The sequence below is a fragment of the Rana temporaria genome, chromosome 7 (genome assembly GCF_905171775.1).
Source record: "Rana temporaria chromosome 7, aRanTem1.1, whole genome shotgun sequence".
NCBI classification, from domain to species: Eukaryota; Metazoa; Chordata; class Amphibia; order Anura; family Ranidae; genus Rana; species Rana temporaria.
In genome coordinates this window covers 3,712,260-3,735,026 of record NC_053495.1, presented here as the reverse complement: position 1 = coordinate 3,735,026, position 22,767 = coordinate 3,712,260, and the positions used below count along the sequence as shown (strand labels likewise).

Genomic DNA, 22,767 nt, shown 5'->3' with positions numbered 1-22,767 from the left:
CCCTCCCCCCCTCGGTTCTTCCTCCGTCTCCCTCCCCCCCTCGGTTCTTCCTCCGTCTCCCTCCCCCCTCGGTTCTTCCTCCGTCTCCCTCCCCCCCTCGGTTCTTCCTCCGTCTCCCTCCCCCCCTCGGTTCTTCCCCCGTCTCCCTCCCCCTCGGTTCTTCCTCTGTCTCCCTCGGTTCTTCCCCCGTCTCCCTCCCCCCTCGGTTCTTCCTCCGTCTCCCTCCCCCCTCGGTTCTTCCTCCGTCTCCCTCCCCCCCTCGGTTCTTCCTCCGTCTCCCTCCCCCCCGGTTCTTCCCCCGTCTCCCTCCCCCTCGGTTCTTCCTCTGTCTCCCTCGGTTCTTCCCCCGTCTCCCTCCCCCTCGGTTCTTCCTCCGTCTCCCTCCCCCTCGGTTCTTCCTCCGTCTCCCTCCCCCCTCGGTTCTTCCTCCGTCTCCCTCCCCCCTCGGTTCTTCCTCCGTCTCCCTCCCCCCTCGGTTCTTCCTCCGTCTCCCTCCCCCTCGGTTCTTCCTCCGTCTCCCTCCCCCCTCGGTTCTTCCTCCGTCTCCCTCCCCCTCGGTTCTTCCGTCTCCCTCCCCCTCGGTTCTTCCTCCGTCTCCCTCCCCCTCGGTTCTTCCTCCGTCTCCCTCCCCCTCGGTTCTTCCTCCGTCTCCCTCCCCCCTCGGTTCTTCCTCCGTCTCCCTCCCCCCTCGGTTCTTCCTCCGTCTCCCTCCCCCCTCGGTTCTTCCTCCGTCTCCCTCCCCCCTCGGTTCTTCCCTCCGTCTCCCTCCCCCCTCGGTTCTTCCTCCGTCTCCCTCCCCCCCTCTTCCTCCGTCCCTCCCCTCTCCCTCTTCCCTCCGTCTTCTTCCTCCCCCCCCTCCCCTCTTCCCTCCTCTCCTCCCTCCTCTCCCTCCCCCTCGGTTCTTCCTCCGTCTCCCCCCCCCCCCCTCGGTTCTTCCTCCGTCCCCCCCCCCCCTCCCTCCTCTCTTCCTCCTCGTCCCTCCCCCCCTCGGTTCTTCTCCGTCTCCCTCCCCCCTCGGTTCTTCCTCCGTCTCCCTCCCCCCTCGGTTCTTCCTCCGTCTCCCTCCCCCCCTCGGTTCTTCCTCCGTCTCCCTCCCCCCCTCGGTTCTTCCTCCGTCTCCCTCCCCCTCGGTTCTTCCCCCGTCTCCCCCCCCCTCGGTTCTTCCTCCGTCTCCCTCCCCCCCTCGGTTCTTCCTCCGTCTCCCTCCCCCCCTCGGTTCTTCCTCCGTCTCCCCCCCCCCTCGGTTCTTCCTCCGTCTCCCTCCCCCCTCGGTTCTTCCTCCGTCTCCCTCCCCCCTCGGTTCTTCCTCCGTCTCCCTCCCCCCTCGGTTCTTCCTCCGTCTCCCTCCCCCCTCGGTTCTTCCTCCGTTCCTCCCCCTCGGTTCTTCCCGTCCCCGTTCCCTCCCCCTCGGTTCTTCCTCCGTCTCCCTCCCCCCTCGGTTCTTCCTCCGTCTCCCTCCCCCTCGGTTCTTCCTCCGTCTCCCTCCCCCTCGGTTCTTCCCCCGTCTCCCTCCCCCTCGGTTCTTCCTCCGTCTCCCTCCCCCTCGGTTCTTCCCCGTCTCCCTCCCCCTCGGTTCTTCCTCCGTCTCCCTCCCCCCTCGGTTCTTCCCCGTCTCCCTCCCCCTCGGTTCTTCCCCCGTCTCCCTCGGTTCTTCCCCCGTCTCCCTCCCCCCTCGGTTCTTCCTCCGTCTCCCTCCCCCCTCGGTTCTTCCTCCGTCTCCCTCCCCCCTCGGTTCTTCCTCCGTCTCCCTCCCCCCTCGGTTCTTCCTCCGTCTCCCTCCCCCTCGGTTCTTCCTCCGTCTCCCTCCCCCCTCGGTTCTTCCTCCGTCTCCCTCCCCCCTCGGTTCTTCCTCCGTCTCCCTCCCCCCTCGGTTCTTCCTCCGTCTCTCCTCCCCCCTCGGTTCTTCCTCCGTCTCCCTCCCCCTCGGTTCTTCCTCCCCCCTCCCCCCCTCGGTTCTTCCTCCGTCTCCCTCCCCCCTCGGTTCTTCCTCCGTCTCCCTCCCCCCTCGGTTCTTCCTCCGTCTCCCTCCCCCCCTCGGTTCTTCCTCCGTCTCCCTCCCCCCCTCGGTTCTTCCCCGTCTCCCTCCCCCCCTCGGTTCTTCCTCCGTCTCCCTCCCCCCCTCGGTTCTCCTCCTCTCGTCCCTCTCCCTCCCCCCCTCGGTTCTTCCTCCGTCTCCCTCCCCCCCTCGGTTCTTCCTCCGTCTCCCTCCCCCTCGGTTCTTCCTCCGTCTCCCTCCCCCCTCGGTTCTTCCTCCGTCTCCCTCCCCCCTCTCGGTTCTTCCTCCGTCTCCCTCCCCCCCTCGGTTCTTCCTCCGTCTCCCTCGGTTCTTCCCCCGTCTCCCTCCCCCTCGGTTCTTCCTCCGTCTCCCTCGGTTCTTCCTCCGTCTCCCTCCCCCTCGGTTCTTCCCCCGTCTCCCTCCCCCCTCGGTTCTTCCTCCGTCTCCCCCCCCCCTCGGTTCTTCCTCCGTCTCCCTCCCCCCCTCGGTTCTTCCTCCGTCTCCCTCCCCCCCTCGGTTCTTCCTCCGTCTCCCTCCCCCCCTCGGTTCTTCCTCCGTCTCCCTCCCCCCCCCGGTTCTTCCTCCGTCTCCCTCCCCCCCTCGGTTCTTCCTCCGTCTCCCTCCCCCCTCGGTTCTTCCTCCGTCTCCCTCCCCCCCCCGTTCTTCCCCGTCTCCTCCCCCTCGGTTCTTCCTCCGTCGTTCTTCCCCGTCTCCTCCCCCTCGGTTCTTCCCCCGTCTCCCTCCCCCTCGGTTCTTCCTCCGTCTCCCTCCCCCCCTCGGTTCTTCCTCCGTCTCCCTCCCCCCTCGGTTCTTCCTCCGTCTCCCTCCCCCTCGGTTCTTCCTCCGTCTCCCTCCCCCCCTCGGTTCTTCCTCCGTCTCCCTCCCCCCTCGTTCTTCCTCCGTCCCCCTCCCCCCTCGTTCTTCCTCCGTCTCCCTCCCCCCTCGGTTCTTCCTCCGTCTCCCTCCCCCTCGGTTCTTCCCCGTCTCCTCCCCCCCTCGGTTCTTCCTCCGTCTCCCTCCCCCTCGGTTCTTCCTCCGTCTCCCTCCCCCCTCGGTTCTTCCTCCGTCTCCCTCCCCCCCCATTCTTCCCCCGTCTCCCTCCCCCCCCGTTCTTCCTCCGTCTCCCTCCCCCCTCGGTTCTTCCTCCGTCTCCCTCCCCCCTCGGTTCTTCCTCCGTCTCCCTCCCCCTCGGTTCTTCCTCCGTCTCCCTCCCCCCTCGGTTCTTCCTCCGTCTCCCTCCCCCCCCGTTCTTCCTCCGTCTCCCTCCCCCCCCCGTTCTTCCTCCGTCTCCCTCCCCCCTCGGTTCTTCCTCCGTTCCCTCCCCCTCGGTTCTTCCTCCGTCTCCCCGTCTCCCTCCCCCTCCGTTCTTCCCCCGTCTCCCTCCCCCTCGGTTCTTCCTCCGTCTCCCTCCCCCCCTCGGTTCTCCTCCGTCTCCCTCCCCCCTCGGTTCTTCCTCCGTCTCCCTCCCCCCTCGGTTCTTCCTCCGTCTCCCTCCCCCCCGGTTCTTCCTCCGTCTCCCTCCCCCCCCCGTTCTTCCTCCGTCTCCCTCCCCCCCCGTTCTTCCTCCGTCTCCCTCCCCCCTCGGTTCTTCCTCCGTCTCCCTCCCCCTCGGTTCTTCCCCCGTCTCCCTCCCCCCCGGTTCTTCCCCCGTCTCCCTCCCCCTCGGTTCTTCCTCCGTCTCCCTCCCCCCTCGGTTCTTCCTCCGTCTCCCTCCCCCCTCGATTCTTCCCCCGTCTCCCTCCCCCTCGGTTCTTCCTCCGTCTCCCTCCCCCCTCGGTTCTTCCTCCGTCTCCCCCCCCCCCTCGGTTCTTCCTCCGTCTCCCTCCCCCCTCGGTTCTTCCTCCGTCTCCCTCCCCCTCGGTTCTTCCTCCGTCTCCCTCCCCCCCTCGGTTCTTCCTCCGTCTCCCTCCCCCCCTCGGTTCTTCCTCCGTCTCCCTCCCCCCCTCGGTTCTTCCTCCGTCTCCCTCCCCCCTCGGTTCTTCCTCCGTTTCCCTCCCCCCTCGGTTCTTCCCCCGTCTCCCTCCCCCCTCGGTTCTTCCTCCGTCTCCCTCGGTTCTTCCCCCGTCTCCCTCCCCCTCGGTTCTTCCTCCGTCTCCCTCGGTTCTTCCCCGTTTCCCTCCCCTCGGTTCTTCCCCCGTCTCCCTCCCCCTCGGTTCTTCCTCCGTCCCCCCCCCCCCCTCGGTTCTTCCTCCGTCTCCCTCCCCCCTCGGTTCTTCCTCCGTCTCCCTCCCCCCTCGGTTCTTCTCCGTCTCCCTCCCCCCCCCCCGGTTCTTCCTCCGTCTCCCTCCCCCCCCTCTGTTTTTTCCTCCGTCTCCCTCCCCCCTCGGTTCTTCCTCCGGTCTCCCTCTCCCTCCCCCTCTCGGTTCTTCCTCCGTTCTCCCTCCCCCCTCGGTTCTTCCTCCGTCTCCCTCCCCCCCCCCCCCTCGGTTCTTCCCCCGTCTTCCTCCCCCTCGGTTCTTCCTCCGTCTCCCTCGGTTCTATCCCCGTCTCCCTCCCCCTCGGTTCTTCCCTCCGTCTCCCTCGGTTCTTCCCCCCGTCTCCCTCCCCCTCGGTTCTTCCTCCGTCTCCCCCCCCTCCCCCTCGGTTCTTCCCTCCGGTCCCCCTCCCCCTCGGTTCTTCCCCCGTCTCCCTCCCCCTCGGTTCTTCCCCCGTCTCCCTCCCCCCTCGGTTCTTCCCTCCGTCACCCATTCCTTCTCTTTTTCAAGTCCCTCTCCGTTGGTGCTGCGTGCCCCTCCATGTCCTCCTCTTTCCTCTTCCGTATGAACAGAGTCAGTGATCACTGACTGTCCATTCACATATCCGAAACATTGTAACCTCCTGTGATTACGATGTCTCAGTTTATGAATGGAGAGGAGCCGCCGCTGTCTCCACTCCGTTCATTTTCAGTGCAGCTGAGGCTGCTGAGAAAGGGACCGGGGGAGTCTATATCCTCAGTCTCTTTCTCTATCTCAAGGGGGGAGATGTCAGAGGTCAGTAAGAACCCTGATATCTCACCAAAGCCCCCCAACAGGGCTGATTAAAAAAAAAACAGTATTGCAATAAATAATAATAATAAATAAAATTATTGTAAAAAATAATAACAATTTAAATAAAAAAAAACACAGACAACCGTCCACCCTTAAAAAAATAAAATAAAAAGAAAACATTGTAAAAAATATTTAAAAAAAAACAACAACCTGACATTAAAAATCCGTATTGGTCCTTGTACTCGGTCTTAAAGTGGTATCGGGACAATTCTAATAGCGACCTGTTCTTGTCTCTCCTCCCATAGATGTGAGTGGGGACACCGCGGGATCCACCCAGAAAGGACCCGCCCCTAATACGTACAGCAAGCTAAATGCCGTCCCTCATAACGGGAGTGCGACCACTACGCAACCTCCCCGGCTTCCGGCTTTCTTGGACAACCACAACTACGCCAAGTCCCCCATGCAGGTCAGCGCTTTTTTTTTCTGTCTCCGTTTTTTTTTTTTATAGAGCCGTGTCTTACAGAGAAAGCTCCGGTTTCTACAGCATTCCATCTCACAGGAAGCTCCGGGTTCTTTTGTATCCTTCCTGGCAAATGAGCATTGACAATGGTCTTTATATGACAGGGATGCACTGAACAGTTCATTGGCTCGGTTATAGTTTTGGGATTTTTTTATATATTTTTTTTGTAACAAGCAGGACTCCAGGCTGCTTAACCGATTGTAGAAGAAAACCGGGTTCAATCGTTGTGCAGATCAGTTAACTGCTTGCCGATCAGCGAATGACTATATACATGGCAGCATGGCAAAGACAGGCAGATGGACGTGTATATATACGTCCCCTTTAACCACTTAAGACCCGGACCTTTAGGCAGCTAAAGGACCCGGACAGTTTTTGCGATTTCGGCACTGCGTCGTTTTAACTCACAATTGCGCGGTTCGTGCGACGTGGCTCCCAAACAAAATTGGCGTCCTTTTTTTCCCCACAAATAGAGATTTCTTTTGGTGGTATTTGATCACCTCTGCGGTTTTTATTTTTTGCGCTATAAACAAAAATAGAGCGACAATTTTCAAACAAATGCAATATTTTTTACTTTTTGCTATAATAAATATCCCCCAAAAATATATATATAAAAAAAGTTATTTTTCCCTCAGTTTATGCCGATACGTATTCTTCTACATATTTTTGGTAAAAAAAATCGCAAAAAGCATTTATCGGTTGGTTTGCGCAAAATTTATAGCGTTTACAAAATAGTGGATAGTTTTATTGCATTTTTATTAATTATTTTTTTTTTACTAGTAATGGCGATCTGCGATTTTTATCGTGACTGCGACATTATGGCGGACACATCGGACACTTTTGACACATTTTTGGGACCAATGTCATTTTCACAGCATAAATGCTATACAAATGCATTGTTTACTGTGAAAATTACAATTGCAGTTTGGGAGTTAACCACTAGGGGGCGCTGGAAGGGGTTAAGTGTGACCTCATATGTTTTTCTAACTGTAGGGGGGCGGGGGCTGGACGTGTGACGTCATTGATCGTGCTTCCCTATATCAGGGAACACGCGATCAATGACAGCGCCACAGTGAAGAACGGGGAAGCTGTGTTTACACACACCTCTCCCCGTTCTTCAGCTCCGGTGACCGATCGCGGGACTCCAGCGGTGATCGGGTCCCGCGGTCACGAAGCTTCGGGTGCGCGCACACGACCCACGGCTGGGCACTTAAAGAGGGACGTACCTGTGCGTGCTTGTGCCCAGCCATGCCATTCTGCCGAGGTATATCGGTGTTAGGCGGTCCTTAATTGGTTAAAGCGACGCAGTGCCGAATCGCAAAAAGTGGCCTGGTCATGAAGGGAGGGTAAAAACCTTTCAGAGCTGAAGTGGTTAATATCCTCTTGGAGGATACATATTATAGGTTCCCTGAAAGAAAAGATGAGCTGTATACAGGATATTGGCAGGAGATGAATGCAGATTTCAGAACACAATGTAAAAAGTCCAGCGATTTTCAGCTCCTTACTAGACTGTGAGCAGAATTCACAAAGCTTCAATAGAAGGATAAAGATCTTTATTTCAAATGTTGTGTTTTACTTTTCCTGCGTATCACATTTCCTATCAATATTGTCTCAGGAGGAAGAAGATTTGGCTGCAGGCGTCGGCCGAACTCGAGGACTCCCGCCTCCCTCTCCGGACTCCGATGAAGAAGAGGGAGGCGGAGACCTCCACAAGACCGACAACTCTTCCTAGGTGAGGGCGGGGGCCCTCCCTTACTCCTATATCACTGAGGATTGTACCTTTTTTAAAGGCTGAATACGTTCCTCCCTTGTTATCAAGTTGCACGAACGTGTAACACTGTTCACGTGTCCCCCCCTCCCCCATGACGGCATGTTGGGGGGGGTTCCTCTCCCTGCACCCGTTGTCACAAATAAAAAAATATCATGCTGTGCGAGACTCCACCCACACAGCCGCATCATTCATCCACCATAATCTGCGAATGAATAAACTACAAGTCCTGTCTGCACCACAGCAGAGAGCTTGTAGTTCACAGGCAGGGATGAGCTCCGGGCGTGTCGCACACGCCACCTGCAGAACCCGCCAGGAAGTCGGCGCTGCGCCAATCACAGGCAGGGAGACATTGTCCCAATACACGGCTGCAGAGATCGGGAAATGTCTCGCTGCCTTTGATTAGCGCAGCGCCGACTTCCTGGCGGGCTCTACACGTGGATTGTGCGAACACGCCCGGAGCTCATCCCTATTCAGAGGCAGGGGCAGAAAGCTGTCGGCATTGTCTGCAGGAGCCTGACATTACACCTGCAATCTGTTGATCACTGGTGCAATGCTCTGCAGGCTTCTCAGAAGAAAAAAAAAACACGTCTTTTTTTTTTTTGCTCTTCTTTTTTTATTTATTTTTTGCCTTTTTAAAGGGGAACTTCTCCTTTTAACCGCTTCCCGCCCATAGGATGTACTGGTACGTCTTTGGGTTGAAGTGGTTATGCCGCTGTCGCACTTTGACAGTAGCGCGGTCATGCAATGCTGTACCCATTCAAAATATTTATCTTTTTTTTTGGAGACAGAGATTTATTTTAGTGGTATTTGATAGAGCTGCACGATTCTGGTCAACATGAGAATCACGATTCTTTTGCTTAGACTAAAGATCACGATTCTCGAAAACTGAATGCCAAAACCCCCCCCCCCCCAAATAAAAAAAAAAAACTGTGATTTATCTGAAAATATGAATATATAAAAAAGAGACCAGTGATATGTCTATAATGTTAAAGACCATATAACTCCTATGAAAAAAAGCAGAATCAAACTTTGACATATCACTGGTCTCTTTTTTTTATACATCAGAAGCAGTACCACCGGCAGCCATTGGGTGGCGCATGGATACACACAGTTGTACAGAACTGTGAGAAAGATTAATACATCAGAAGCAGTACCGCCAGCAACCACTGGTGGCGCATGGATACACACTACAGTTGTACAGATCTGCAAGAGAAGCCCAGGCATCCATCCTGCGGCGCAGGCTGCTGACATCATTTCCGATATCGGCGCCATTTGCGTTCCACGCCGGTTACGTAGAACCGGCCGTGAAACAAGAAGAATTTGCGGGTCATCCAGCGGGGAGATCGCAGGCGGGGAGAATCGAGATCGCAATTCTCTCTGCGATTAATCGTGCAGCTCTAGTATTTAACCACTTCCCCGCCCCTGCCTATAGCTAAAATGATGGCCGGGCGGTGGTTCAGGTATCCTGACTGGGTGTCGCATGACGTCCAGCAGGATAACAGCCGCTGCGCGCTCGTAGGGGCGCACATCGCAGCGATCGGTGGTGCGGTGTGTCAGTCTGACACATCGCAGAGTTTTTCTTTGTTTCTCCTTCACTGATAGGCAGTGATGTGCAGCCCTGGTGGGCACTGATGTGCAGCCCTGGTGAGGCTGCGCTGATGATCGTTGCACTGATTATCAGTGCGGATCCCCCTTGTGAGGAAGGCCGCTTATCGGCTCTCCTCTACTCATATGCTGTCAATGTGAATAGAGGAATGCCGATAACCAGCACTTTCTATTAACACTGTGATCAGTTGTGATTGGACACAGCTGATCACATAGTAAAGAGCCTACTTTATAGGCTCTTTACCTTGATTGGTGGTGTGGTGTGTCTGAGCGACGCACCGCACCACTGATCACCGGGGTGGCGCGCACGAGCGGCTTGTTTTGAAGAACGTCATATGACGTCCAGTCAGAACGGGAGAGCCACCCGCCCAGCCATCATTTTGCTATTGGCCTGGGTGGGAAGTGGTTAAGGGGCAGAGGAGAGATCGATCACCATTCTATCCTCTAGGGCAGGGGTCTCCAAACTTTCTAAGCAAAGGGCCGGGTTAACTGTCCTTCAGATTTTAGGGGGGCCAGACTGCGGCCATTGGGAGTAGAAAAGGTCCTAACATCGTTGAGAGAAAAATAATGCCCCATTGTTTGTCTCAGTGTGAGGAATAGTGCCCATTCATTGGGAGAAATTGTGCCCCATCATTGGTATCAGTGAGAGGAATTGTGCCCCATTGCTGGACTCACTTGGAGGAATTGTCCCCTCTCATTGTGTCATTGGACCCCATTATTGGTGTCATTGGGGGGAATAGTGCCCCATCTTTGCTGTAATTGAGAGGGAATTGTGTCTTTTCATTGGTGTGAGTAGGGGGGGATTATGTCCCATTGTTGGTATCTATGGATGAAACATTCCCCAGGGGGCCACATAAAAGCGAGCAAAAGGGCCGCATCTGGCCCCCGGGCCGTAGTTTTGGAGACCTTGCTCTAGTGTCCCTGCTAAAAAAATATATATAATGTTTGGGGGTTCTAAGAACTTTATTTATTTCTTCATGTATGAGAGAAGTGCCGGACTTGGCCCAGAATTGACGCGGTTAATGTTTAATGTCTCCAGCAGGTTCAAGAGAAGAAGTTCGGCCTGCTCCCCTTCCCCCACCACCAACCGGGCCGGAGCTTCCCGCCAGCGTTCTGGTCGAAAAATTAAAAGAAACTCAGCGAGATATGTGCTCCCCGCTCTCTATAAAGACTAGGCGCCCCCACGGCCCCCCCATTCCCAGCCGTCTCCCACCCCCAGCAACGAGAGCACGGACACCGCCTCCGAGATCGGGGGAGCGCCTTCAAACTCCCCGCTGCGTTCGCCTCTGAGGTCCGCCACCCCCACCAGGCCCTCCAGCCCCCGTCACCTTGCACCTCTCCAAGGTTCTGTTCGGGGAGGATGAGCCTCTCTCGCGGTTGGATAGCGTACGGTATAACCGCGCGGTGCGGGAACTCGGGCCCCTGGTCGGCACTGGAGTTCTGCACCTCACCCGGGACGGGCAGCTCTACACGCTGAGCCGGACTGGTAAGTGGGGGGGAAGGGGAGGACTCTGTATACATTGTGTGAGGAGGAATGTGTTCTGCAATGAGGGGGGATTGTTAATCATCTCTGTTTTATATCACTCAGATTCCGGGAAGGTTTCCCCAAAAATCAAAGCTGAGGAAGGCAGCGAGAATTCTGATCCCCCGAGGGGGGAAAGGTTCTCACCAAAGGTAAGGAGAGAAACGGGGGGGGGGGCAAACTTCTAATATTACCCAGAGCGCCATATTCAGGTTCATATCCTTTATATACAGTGGGGGGGCGGGGAATAAATCTGTGACCCCCCCCCCCCCCCTACAGATTGTGTAAGTTTCCCCACTTACAAAGAACTGAAGGGTTTATCATTTTTATCATACCGTATATACTCAAGTATAAGCCGGAGCACCTCATTTTACCACAGAAAAATGGGAAAACGTATTGACTCGAGTATAAGCCTAGGGTGTCCATCTGCATGCCTCACTGTGCCCATGCCTCACTGTGTCCATGTGCATGCCTCACTGTGACTCACTGTGTCCATGCCTCACTATGTCCATGTGCATGACTCTGTGTCCAAGCCTCACTGTGCCCATGCCTCACTGTGCCCATGACTAGACTTAGGTTTAACATGGGAGTCTATGGAAGGGGTGCCCGGCTTTGAAAAATTGGTGCTCCTCAGCCGTAGGTCCCCCAGAAAACAAACTTTGCACACTTGTAGAGGAGAAATGGGGCTACATGTTTTGCCACGTTCTGGGTCCAGGGGATCTATGACCGGCCGGAACCGGGTCACCGGAGAAATTACCGTTTAACATGGGAGTCTATGGAAGGGGTGCCCGGCTTTGAAAAATCGGTGCTCCCCGGCCGTAGGACTCCTGGACAACAAAACTTGTAGAGGAAAAGTGGGGCTGCATGTGTGCCAAGTTTGGGGTCCTGGGACCTACGACCGGCCGGGCACCGGGTCCCCAAATTCCGGGAGATCAGGTGCAAAAAGGTGACTCGAGTATAAGGCCGAGGGGGGGCATTTTCAGCACAAAAAAATGTGCTGAAAAACTCGCTTATACTCGAGTATATACGGTAATGTGCCTTCCCGAGGAGGGAGGACTTGCCGTGTTTGGAGGAAGAAAAATGCTGTTGCTGTACATTGGGATGTGTCAGTCTGAAATCCCTGACAGGTCCACATTTTGAGTCCTTTTAGTTAACTTGCCTCTTTTTGTTTTTTTTCTAGGAGCTCTGGCTTTGTTAAAATGTGTAGAAGCTGAAATAGCCGCATCGGAGGCCTCGCTGAGGGAGAGCTGGAGAAACGCAAAAAAATTAAGGTAGGGGTCGCTGGGTGTCCTGTGGTCGCTGGGTGTCCTGTGGTCGCTGGTGTCCTGTGGTCGCTGGGTGTCCTGTGGTCGCTGGGTGTCCTGTGGTCGCTGGGTTGTCCAGTGGTCGCTCTGTGTCCAGTGGTCGCTGGGTGTCGTGTGGTCGCTGGGGTGTCGTGTGGTCGCTGGGTGTCCAGTGGTCGCTGGGTGTCCTGTGGTCGCTGGGTGTCCAGTGGTCGCTGGGTGTCCATTGGTCGCTGGTGTCCAGTGGTCGCTGGGTGTCCAGTGGTCGCTGGTGTCCAGTGGTCGCTGGGTGTCCTGAGGTCGCTGGTGTCCTGTGGTCGCTCGGTGTCCTTGCGGTCGCTGGGTGTCTTGCGGTCGCTGGTGTCCAGTGGTCGCTGGGTGTCCAGTGGTCGCTGGGTGTCCCAGTGGTCGCTGGGTGTCCAGTGGTCGCTGGGTGTCCAGTGGTCCGCTGGGTGTCCAGTGGTCGCTGGGTTGTCCAGTGGTCGCTGGGTGTCCTGTGGTCGCTCGGTGTCCTGTAGTCGCTCTGCTCTCCTCTGTGCAATCTCTGGACTGAGATGTGATCGGACCTTCTTTGTTTTTTTGTCTTCAGATCGATGATCAGAGAAGAACCCACAACTATGACGAGTTCATCTGCGCCTTCATCTCCATGTTGGCCCAGGAAGGTGGGTTTAGACCTCTGAGGGTTTACTTTGTGTCTTATAGGGCAGTGGTCATCATTTTATGTATTGCCTTGGGGGGGATACAGACTAGAATACTGCAATTGCTGAGCAACAAATGAGATCACCTGTCATGTATTTCAGTTATCTTGCAAACCTGGCCTGTTAGTGGGCCCTGAGGACGGGGTTGATGACCCCTGTTATAGGGAATCTGTCGGAAATTGGGTGTCAAGGTTTACTGCTATGACCTTCAGTGGATGGGGGCTGGGCCGGTGCAAGGATTTTTTTGTCTACACAGGTGAAGGTGCATTTTGCTGCCCTACTACATGGCGTTTACAATTGTTGTTGTTTTTTTTGGGGTTTTTTTACACTTTATTTTTCATCCCTGGAGATAAGAAGTCCCCTATGTGATGATTTTTTTTTGGGAGACGGGTTCTCTTTATCCAATCATTTTGGTATAGATCAGGCGGGACTTTTGTCAGTCTGGGTGGACGTCATGTAACATCCTCCCGGATCACGCTCAACGTTCTGTCACCGGCTGTGCCCATCAGATACAGCTGACAAACTGATCAGTGTAGCAGCCCCTGCTGCCGGTACCATGTGATCTCTGTGACTAATCACAGCAGATCACATGACAGTTGTAAACAAGGGATAGCTTTCTTTTCATGCCCATCCAACTGTGTTGCTAGCTGTGATTGGTCACAGAGATCACTTGGAACAGACGGGACCCATTACAGACCATCTGTACCAGGTGATTAGCTGTGGCCAATCGCAACAAAATGCTTGATTATAGCAGGGCTGTGGAGTCGGAGTCAGGAAGTCGGGGGAAATTTTGGGTACCTGGAGTCGGAGTCGGCAAACAATGCTCCGACTCCTACTAAATTTAGATTGGAATAAAAAAAAAAAAAAAGCAAGTTGGGATTAAATGTCCCAATTCACAAAAAGTTATAATTAATGACTTCTCTACTGTTAAGAATAAAGACCAATGCTTGCAGTGCCTCACGTAACCGCGAAACGAACACGTTAAATGACCGTGAAGAAGCATGCTTTTCATGTGCTTCACTATATGGCACGCAACGCACAATTAGGAGCTGCATTACTTATACTTTCCATAGTGTTGGTGTTCTGCTTTTACAGGGAAACGCATGTTGGAGAACCAGTAAGTGTCCAAATTAAAAAAATTCCCACAGGAGTTTTATAAAGCACTAAAAGAAGTTGAAAAGTATGATCGCTCATCAAAAACTTACTGCTGAAGAAGCCATCCTGTTTATCCAGAGATCGTTAGTGATGTGGCCAGAATAGTTACTGCAATGCACCCACCCAAGTCAGTGTGGAAAGATTATTTTCAGCCCTAAAAATAATAAAGTCTGACTTAAAGCGGTAGTTCACCCCCCCCCCCGACACATTTTACCATCGAGACAGGCATTGTAGCGCGAGTCTACAGTATGCCTGTCACGATTTTTTTAACCCCGTACTCACCTTGTAGTCGTCCATCGTAGATTTCGTCTCCCTGCGGGGAATGGGCGTGCCTATGGAGAGGGAGGATGATTGACGGCCGGCCCTGGCACGTCACTCTCCCCGAAGACAGCCGGAGTAGGTCTCGGCTCTTCACGGCGCCTGCGCACAGGCTATGCGCACGCGTCGTGAAGACCAAGCCTATTTCGGCTATTTCCGGAGAAGCGTGAACGCGCCAGAGCCGGCCGTCAATCATCCTCCGTCTCCATAGGCACGCCCATTCCCCGGTATCTTCGATGGACGACTACAAGGTGAGTATGGGGCTAAAAAAAACGGGACAGGCATACTGTAGCTCGCGCTACAATGCCTGATTTTAAGGTAAAAGAAAAAAAAATGTTTTTTTCCCGTCGATAGGGTGAACCCCCGCTTTAAGAGCCTCTATGAAAGAGGATCTGGCAGAGGCAATTCTCTTCCTTAGAACTCTACATTGAATTGATTTGCATTTGCTAAGCCTAGAACTACATTTCAAGATTAATATAAACCATTTCTAGGTTTTGCAGATTTTGTTTTTGGTTCATTATAGATAAGCTTTGTTTTTGTTCTAAAACAACCAAATAATGTGGTTTGTATTTTTGAACTGGTAAAGATCCTGTTCCTGATGTTTATGCCTGCTGCTACTATCCAGCCACTTGATTGTTTTCATTGTGTTTGTCTTTTGCTTAAACTGTGCAATACAGTAGACTGTTGGCTTCCCAGCCAGTAGTCCTGTGGTAGGTTGCGTTTCTTTCCCTCAAGGAATGTATAAAATACATTCGCATATTAATACAGAGGAGTCGGAGTCGGAAGTACATAAAACTGAGGAGTCGGAACATTTATCTACCGACTCCACAGCCCTGGATTATAGCAATGAGATTCATGAGATGTGTTAAACAATAAATAAAAACACTTCTACACAGTAGTACAGTGTTACTATGGTAACATTATAATGCTCTGGCCACAGTGCATAAAAAAAAAAAATTGAAAACAAATTTTCTTTCCCCGTACTGTCGGCAATCAGTGTCCCTGATCATCACTACCCCCCCCCCCCCCCCAAATCCATAACAGGCCCTTTAAGTCTGGTTTGGTTCTTAAGGGGGAACCCCATGCCAAAGTGTAAAAAAAACAAAAAAAACAGCATAGGGTCCCCCCCCTAAAATCCATGCCAGACTCTTATCCGAGGATGCAGGTCAGGAAGGGGGGGGGACGGTGTGAGCCCCTCTGCTTCCTTTCTGAACCATACCAGGCCACATGCCCTCTACATGGGGGGTGGGGGCTTAGATTTTGTATCGCCTTGCTAGCACTCATTTCAGGGTTCACAGTGGGTTGGGGGGGTCTCGCTTTTGCATATAAAGAGGTTCACTTGAAAAACCTACCTTTTTTATTAACCCTTTCCATTCCGTCCTTTCAGGCATGCTGGCGAGTCTGGTGGAGCAGAACATTTCGGTCAGGAGGCGGCAGGGGGTCAGCATCGGCCGCCTGCACAAACAGAGGAAGCCCGACCGCCGCAAACGCTCGCGCCCGTACAAAGCCAAACGCCAGTAACCCCCCCCCCCCCCCCAAAACCCTTTTTAGAGGTACCACCCAGACAGACTGTCCTGACACTCCTGTATATGATGTATATAAACCGTTTTTATAATTCCCCATATATACTTGTCCCTCCCCCTCCCTCACAGGTAATGTATGGCACGTGCCCAATGATCTTTTCACACCCGCATCAATCATGTGATCTGCCTACACCTTACCCTCCCCCCCCCCCTCCTTTCCCAGTGTAGTCACCTAATATTCCTTATCTGGGATTTTCCAGGCTGGGATCCCTCCATGACAGTTGTCAGAAGACGGTTCCTCCGTGTCACTAGCTCCATATTACAATCACTGTTGTCACGCTGCGGGCAGGACCCATTTTACAAACTGTACAATCACCCCACTGGCTGGATCCATAACCTCCTCATGATCATGTCACAACTCTTCTACCAATCACAGTACTTATTGTGGAATAATAAATGTTATTCAATTTATCAGGATGTGATGATTTTTGGGATAATCCAAGGCGTGTTTGTGTGATATACAGATACTTGCCTGGTGGTTTAGGCTTCCGTGTTATAAATCGTAAAAGTGTGGCCCCTGCTGCGGTGTGTTGGGTAATGCTGGCTGTTTCTGACGCTGCGGCTGTGCAGGTTTGTGTGACCCCCCCCCCCCAGAAGTGTGATGTCTTTTCAGAAAATGGTTGTAGTAGTCATTAGAGGGACCCCGGGGATGCCTTGCAAACATAGCAGCCAGGGCATCCGACACAGACAAGCCCGCCTATGGGGACCCTGGGGAGGCCGTGCAAGCAAAGCAGCCGACACAGACAAGCCCGCCTATGGGGACCCTGGGGAGGCCGTGCAAGCAAAGCAGCCAGGGCAGCCGACACAGACAAGCCCGCCTATGGGGACCCTGGGGAGGCCGTGCAAGCAAAGCAGCTGACACAGACAAGCCCGCCTATGGGGACCCTGGGGAGGCCGTGCAAGCAAAGCAGCCGACACAGACAAGCCCACCTATGGGGACCCTGGGGAGTCCGTTTAAGCAAAGCAGCCAGGGCAGCTGACACAGACAAGCTCGCCTATGGGGCCCCCGGAGATGCCATGCAAACATGGCAGCCGACACGGACAAGCCTGTCTATGGGGACCCTGGAGATGCCATGCAAGCACAGCAGCCGAGACAGACAAGCTCGCCCATGGGGACCCCCCGGGCATGCCGTGCAAACATAGCAGCCAGGGCAGCCGCAACAGACAAGCCCGCCTATGGGGACCCCGGAGATGCCATGCAAACAAGGCAGCCGACACTGACAAGCCCGCCTATGGGGACCCCGGAGATGCCATGCAAACACGGCAGCCGACACTGACAAGCCCGCCTATGGGGACCTGTGGAGATGCCATGCAAACACGGCAGCCGACACTGACAACCCCGCCTATGGGGACCCCGGAGATGCCATGCAAACACGGCAGCCGACACTGACAACCCCGCCTATGGGGACCCCGGAGATGCCATGCAAACACGGCAGCCGACACTGACAAGCCCGCCTATGGGGACCATGGAGATGCCATGTAAACACGGCAGCCGACACTGACAAGCCCGCCTATGGGGACCCTGGAGATGCCATGCAAACACGGCAGCCGACACTGACAAGCCCGCCAATGGGGACCCCGGAGATGCCATGCAAACACGGCAGCCGACACTGACAACCCTGCCTATGGTGACCCCGCAGATGCCATGCAAACATAGCAGATGCGGCAGCCTACATTGACAAGCCAGGTAAATGAACAGCTGGAGAGCTGCCATGTTTGCAATAACACCGGTAGTTGGGGGTTAAGTAAATGCTGCATGGTCCAATTTAGGGGGGTACTGGGCTAGGCTGTGCACCCCCCCCCCCCTCCCCTCAATTGCAATTGAGACGGCCAACCCTCTGCACAGGGGGAGAGCAGAGTCGGCCAGTTTTGTGTACTGGAGAAAAGCAGAGTCAGCCAAGCACTACACAGGAGGATGGAAGAGTCGGCCAAGCACTACACAGGAGGATGGAAGAGTCGGCCAAGCACTACACAGGAGGATGGAAGAGTCGGCCAAGCACTACACGGGAGGATGGAAGAGTCGGCCAAGCACTACACGGGAGGATGGAAGAGTCGGCCAAGCACTACACGGGAGGATGGAAGAGTCGGCCAAGCACTACACGGGAGGATGGAAGAGTCGGCCAAGCACTACACAGGAGGATGGAAGAGTCGGCCAAGCACTACACAGGAGGATGGAAGAGTCGGCCAAGCACTACCCAGGAGGATGGAAGAGTCGGCCAAGCACTACCCAGGAGGATGGAAGAGTCGGCCAAGCACTACCCAGGAGGATGGAAGAGTCGGCCAAGCACTACCCAGGAGGATGGAAGAGTCGGCCAAGCACTACACGGGAGGATGGAAGAGTCGGCCAAGCGCTGCACTAGAAGAGGACAGTGCCAGCCAATCACTGCACTGCAGAATAGCAGAGTGAACCAAGCCCTGCACTGGAGGAGGGCAGAGTCTTGTTGGGCTTATAGAGAAACCTCTTAGGAGGTGTCATGGCCACCATACGATGTGCCGATATTATTATGGCCGACCAGTACAATGGGTGCCGCCTCTCTGTCAGCAGGTGAAGGTACAAAGTGCCTCCCGCTGCAGTGATAATGGAAGTTTATGAATGGCAGGTGACAGGTACTCACAGGGGCCCGTCTTTAAGGATCATCAGAATTTCTGTTTGAATTGCAACATTTCCACCCTCTTTAATATCTAAAGTTTTTGGGGGTTTTTCTGACAAAATGAAAAAAAAAAAAAGTGAAAACGATATAAAATAAAGAAACTCCAGCACAAAAAGTGACACCATCTCGTCTTCCTTTTGCTAGATTTAGATTGGACAAAACTATTTGCAAAAAAATACATTAGAAATTGAATTTGTTAATTTGTGATATTTTTTGTTTGAAATATTAGGAAAAACGGTGACGAAAATACCCAACGCGGCTTTACAAATGGCCGAGATCATTAAAACTGATTCTTCTTTTTAAATAATAAAATTCTGAAAAGGTCCCTGAAGTTTAAAGATAATTATTTGGCACATCGTCCAATCAATAGTCCAGAGCGCAGATCAGGGCCACGCCCCTTTTTATCCAGTGGGTTTGCGGTTGGCTGCTGCGGAGCTCCACTGCGATGACGTAATTGGTGGAATGTCCCGTGGTGGAGAGTGTTCCTGAGGGGGGAGGAGGAGAAAATAATTCTGGTCAATCAATGATCTGTTATACAGAGGCTGGTAATGTGTAGGGGTGAGGGTGACAGGCTAAAGGGGTCCTTCTACTATTTACCTGCTCGGGTTAGGGTCTTGTAGATGGGGCACAGGTAGGTCCCGGAGGTGGAAGGTTTGCGTTCGGCCATTGGTACTAGCCACATGACTGCCATCTCTGTGTAAAGTTCTTTAGGCCTTGATTCTGCCAGCTGCATTGTCGACTTGTCCCAACACGCTCCTTCCAGGAACAGGCCATATATATAACACCCCTCTGGGGGGCGCTGCTTCAGCTCCGACGCTGTCTCCTGCAAAACCTGCAACAGACAAACGGATCTCATCAATGAATCTGCCCAATGGTGTTTAGATATGGTTTAAAACATGGGCAGACTTTAGGACAGGGGTGTCAGACTCAATTTCATCACGGGCTACATCAGCAGTATGGTTACCCTCAGAGGGGCGGTTGTATTTGGTTTGTGTTATGTACAGAGTGTGGGGTTTAGGAGTGCCATAAATGTAGTGTTCAGGAGTGTGCAGAGTTCAGGGGTGCACTACGCACAGAATGCAGGGTTCAGGAGTGCACTATGTACAGAGAGCAGGGTTCGAGGGTGTGCTACGCACAGATTGCAGGCTTCAGGGGTGCGCCATGTACAGAGGGCAGGGTTCGCTACGCACAGAATGCAGGGTTCAGGGGTGCGGTTGTATTTGGTTTGTGTTATGTACAGAGTGTGGGGTTTAGGAGTGCCTTAAATGTAGTGTTCGGGAGTGTGCCGAGTTCAGTGTTTAGGGGTGCACTACGCACAGAATGCAGGGTTCAGGGGTGCACTATGCACACAATGCAGGGTTCAGGGGTGCACTATGCACACAATGCACGGTTCAGGGGTGCACTACGCACACAATGCAGTGTTCAGGGGTGCACCATGTACAGAGGGCAGGGTTCGAGGGTGTGCTACGCACAGGGTTCAGGGGTGCGCTATGTAGAGAGTTCAGGGGTGCGCTACCTACAGAGGGCAGGGTTCAGGGGTGCACTAGGTAGAGAGGGCAGGGTTCGAGAATGTGCTACGCACAGAGGGCAGGGGTTTGCGCTACGCACAGAGGCAGGGTTGAGGGAGTGCGCTACATGCAGAGTGCAGGAGCTGCACTGCGTGCAGAGTTCAGGGATGCGCTGTGTATAGAGTGCAGGATTTAGAGGTGTGCTACTTATAGAGTGCAGGGTTAGGGGTGCACTACATACAAAATGCAGAGTGTAGGGGTCAGGAGTGTGCTGTTCACAGTGTGCAACCCCAAAGCTTATAGCTATTTAATCACAAAATATATGTACTTTATAGTATATACTGTTAAAAAAAAATGCTGTGTGCCGATAACGTGTTCGGGTTTGACTTGAAGAAAAAGTGGCAGCCTCACTTCCTGTTCCACTGACCACAGAGTCCACCCAGTACTACCCGAGTGAGTTCCATCGCTTTTTCAAAACGATTTTTGGCGGGAGTTGACTTTTTTGCGCAGAGTTCTGACGCCGATGAATTACCTTGAAATCGAAGGAGATGGTATCGATGGAGATGACGTGCTTCCTGGCGAAGTTCTGTAAGGTTCCGGTCAGGAACGCCTGAGGAAGAACAAGCCACTGATCCAGAAGACGGCCGGGATCCCGTCTGAGATCCACGTCTGAAGGAACTTGATTTCTCTCGAGAAGGTCGATCACCCAGGAGGACAACGGCTTCAGTGATGGATACGCCTGGATGAAAGCAAAACATGGTCAAACGATCGAATCGATCGACGGAGGAGGAGGACAAAATGGAACCGCGTCTGGATTCTGACCTTTGCCCGCCAGAGTTCTGGCACTGAATTGTTATAAGACTGTTGGCCATGAGCTCCAGCTGGGATGACATGACGACCTGACCTTTCATGGCCTTCAGCAGGTCGCTCAACGTCTGGGAGAGGACACCAAGGAGGCGGTTATACCTGGAGGAATGATATATATTAGTAGATTTATTTCTTTATTTCAGCTCTGACATATACCGCAGCCGCTGTACAGAGAACACTGAGGCAATCACATCAGTCTCTGTACAGAGGAGCTTACACTCTAATGTCCCCTCCCCCCACAGTCACATCAGTCTCTGTACAGAGGAGCTTACACTCTAATGTCCCCTCCCCCACAGTCACATCAGTCTCTGTACAGAGGAGCTTACACTCTAATGTCCAACTCCACCGCAATCTGTAGGCTTTCCTCAAAAATAGGAATCCCACACAAAAGGAGCCCTTCATATAGCGTTCTGGTTTAATTGAAGGGATTGAACCCAGGACACCAGTGCTATAGGACGGGGGTCTCTAAACAAAGGGCCACTTTACCGTCCATCAAACTTTAGAGGGGTGAACTATGGCCAGTGGGAGTATACAATGTCCCATCATTTGTATTAGGAGGCGGGGTAAAAGTGCTCTGTCATTGGTGTCAGTGGGAGGAATAGTGTCCCATCATTGGTTGTCAGTGGGAGGATAGTGTCCCATCATTGGTGTCAGTGGGGGGAATAGTGTCCCCCATCGTTAGTGTCAGTGGAGGAATAGTGTCCCATCATTGGTGTCAGTGGGGAGGAATAGTGTCCCATCATTGGTTGTCAGTGGAGGAATAGTGTCCCATCATTGGTGTCAGTGGGAGGAATAGTGTCCCATCATTGGTGTCAGTGGGATGAATAGTGTCCCATCATTGGTATCAGTGGGAGGAATAGTGTCCCATCATTGGTGTCAGTGGGAGGAATAGTGTCCCATCATTGGTGTCAGTGGGAGGAATAGTGTCCCATTGGTGTGAGTGAGTGAATAACTTGTATAGCGCAATGCATGCAAACTAAATCGCCTCAAGGCGCTTATTCCATCCGTTGTCTTCCTTATCCTTCAGAAGAGGTGGGCCTTCAGTTTTTTCCTGAAGGCCCGACAGTGGGAGGAATAGTGTCCCATCATTGGTGTCAGTGGGAGAAATAGTGTCCCATCATTGGTGTCAGTGGGAGGAATAGTGTCCCATCATTGGTGTCAGTGGGAGGAATAGTGTCCCATCATTGGTGTCAGTGGGAGGAATAGTGTCCCATCATTGGTGTCAGTGGGAGAAATATTGTCCCATCATTGGTGTCAGTGGGAAGAATAGTGCCCCATCGTTGGTGTGAGTTGGAGGAATGGTGTCCCCATCGTTGATGTCACTGGCAGGAATAGTGCCCCATCGTTGGTGTCAGTGGGAGGAATAGTGTCCCATCAGTGGGAGAAATAGTGTCCCCTTGTTGGTGTCAGTGAGAGGAATAGTGCCTCATCATTGGTATTAGTGGGAGAAATATCTTCCCATCGTTGGGGCACTAATCCTCCCACTGACACCAACGGTGGGGCACTATTCCTCCCACTGACACCATAGTCTTGTGTCAGTGGGAGGAATAGTGCCCCATCGTTGGTGTCAGTGGCAGGAACTATGCCCCACTGTTGCTGATAGTGGGGGAATGATGCCTTTAAGGCATAATAAAAGCAAAGGGCCACATCCGGCCCCCACTGCTCTAGGGCCACCATGCTACACCATAACTTCTAGTTCTAACCCATCCCCCATGCCCCGTACCGTATGACCTCCTGCACTAGCACGGTGTTCATGGACTCCTGGTACATCACGGGGTATTTTGCCATCACTTCCTTCACAGGGATGAGCGATGGAACCTTCTTCAGGATCCCCTCAGCGATTTCTTCCACCATCTGAAGAAAATGGCTTGTCAGTGAAAGTTCAGACCAGACGTCTGCATCTGGATACAGATAATCCACTCACCTGGTCGCGGCTCCCTCCCGCGCTCTTCGTCCGCGGCTGAAGCGTCACGAGAGACCCTAGAAGGGCGAAGCTTTCGTTCTGTGCGAAGGTGATGTTCGCATTTTCATGGAGTCCGAACAATTCCGTCAGATCGTTGAGCGGAAGAGAACGGATGTACAGCAGGTAGCCCTAAAACAGATGCAAGGTGAACATTTTTATACATGAGCTGGAGATGATCCGCCAATCACAGGCCAATCACCGAAACACAGAGGAGCCCCTGTAATAAGTTCCCAACCTCGGGGGACCCCTGTTATAGTTATTTCTATCTACAACTCATGATACATTAGTGTGATGGTCAGTGGGAAGAAAACTGTCTTTAGGGGTACCGGAGCCACCTGTGTACTGTCTATAGCATTAACCTTTA

At 53.5% G+C, this 22,767-nt stretch overlaps 2 protein-coding genes across 2 annotated transcripts in view; one reads left to right on the top strand and one right to left on the bottom strand.

Annotated features, from left to right (window-relative positions):
• The window catches only part of BAP1 (BRCA1 associated protein 1), a 32,955-nt gene extending 17,130 nt beyond the window's left edge, over window positions 1–15,825 (top strand). The window contains 13 exon segments of the mRNA XM_040358701.1: window positions 5,268–5,428; window positions 7,095–7,171; window positions 7,173–7,211; window positions 9,898–9,919; window positions 9,921–10,028; window positions 10,031–10,174; window positions 10,176–10,341; window positions 10,444–10,529; window positions 11,558–11,564; window positions 11,567–11,617; window positions 11,620–11,648; window positions 12,250–12,322; window positions 15,219–15,825. Of these exon segments, the coding sequence (XP_040214635.1) occupies window positions 5,268–5,428; window positions 7,095–7,171; window positions 7,173–7,211; window positions 9,898–9,919; window positions 9,921–10,028; window positions 10,031–10,174; window positions 10,176–10,341; window positions 10,444–10,529; window positions 11,558–11,564; window positions 11,567–11,617; window positions 11,620–11,648; window positions 12,250–12,322; window positions 15,219–15,352 (1,097 nt within the window). The 3' untranslated portion in view covers window positions 15,353–15,825.
• Window positions 15,826–18,329: 2,504 nt separating this feature from the next.
• The window catches only part of DNAH1 (dynein axonemal heavy chain 1), a 99,426-nt gene continuing 94,988 nt past the window's right edge, over window positions 18,330–22,767 (bottom strand). The window contains 9 exon segments of the mRNA XM_040358700.1: window positions 18,330–18,550; window positions 18,663–18,897; window positions 20,106–20,191; window positions 20,194–20,257; window positions 20,259–20,312; window positions 20,396–20,433; window positions 20,436–20,539; window positions 22,164–22,294; window positions 22,365–22,532. Of these exon segments, the coding sequence (XP_040214634.1) occupies window positions 18,429–18,550; window positions 18,663–18,897; window positions 20,106–20,191; window positions 20,194–20,257; window positions 20,259–20,312; window positions 20,396–20,433; window positions 20,436–20,539; window positions 22,164–22,294; window positions 22,365–22,532 (1,002 nt within the window). The 3' untranslated portion in view covers window positions 18,330–18,428.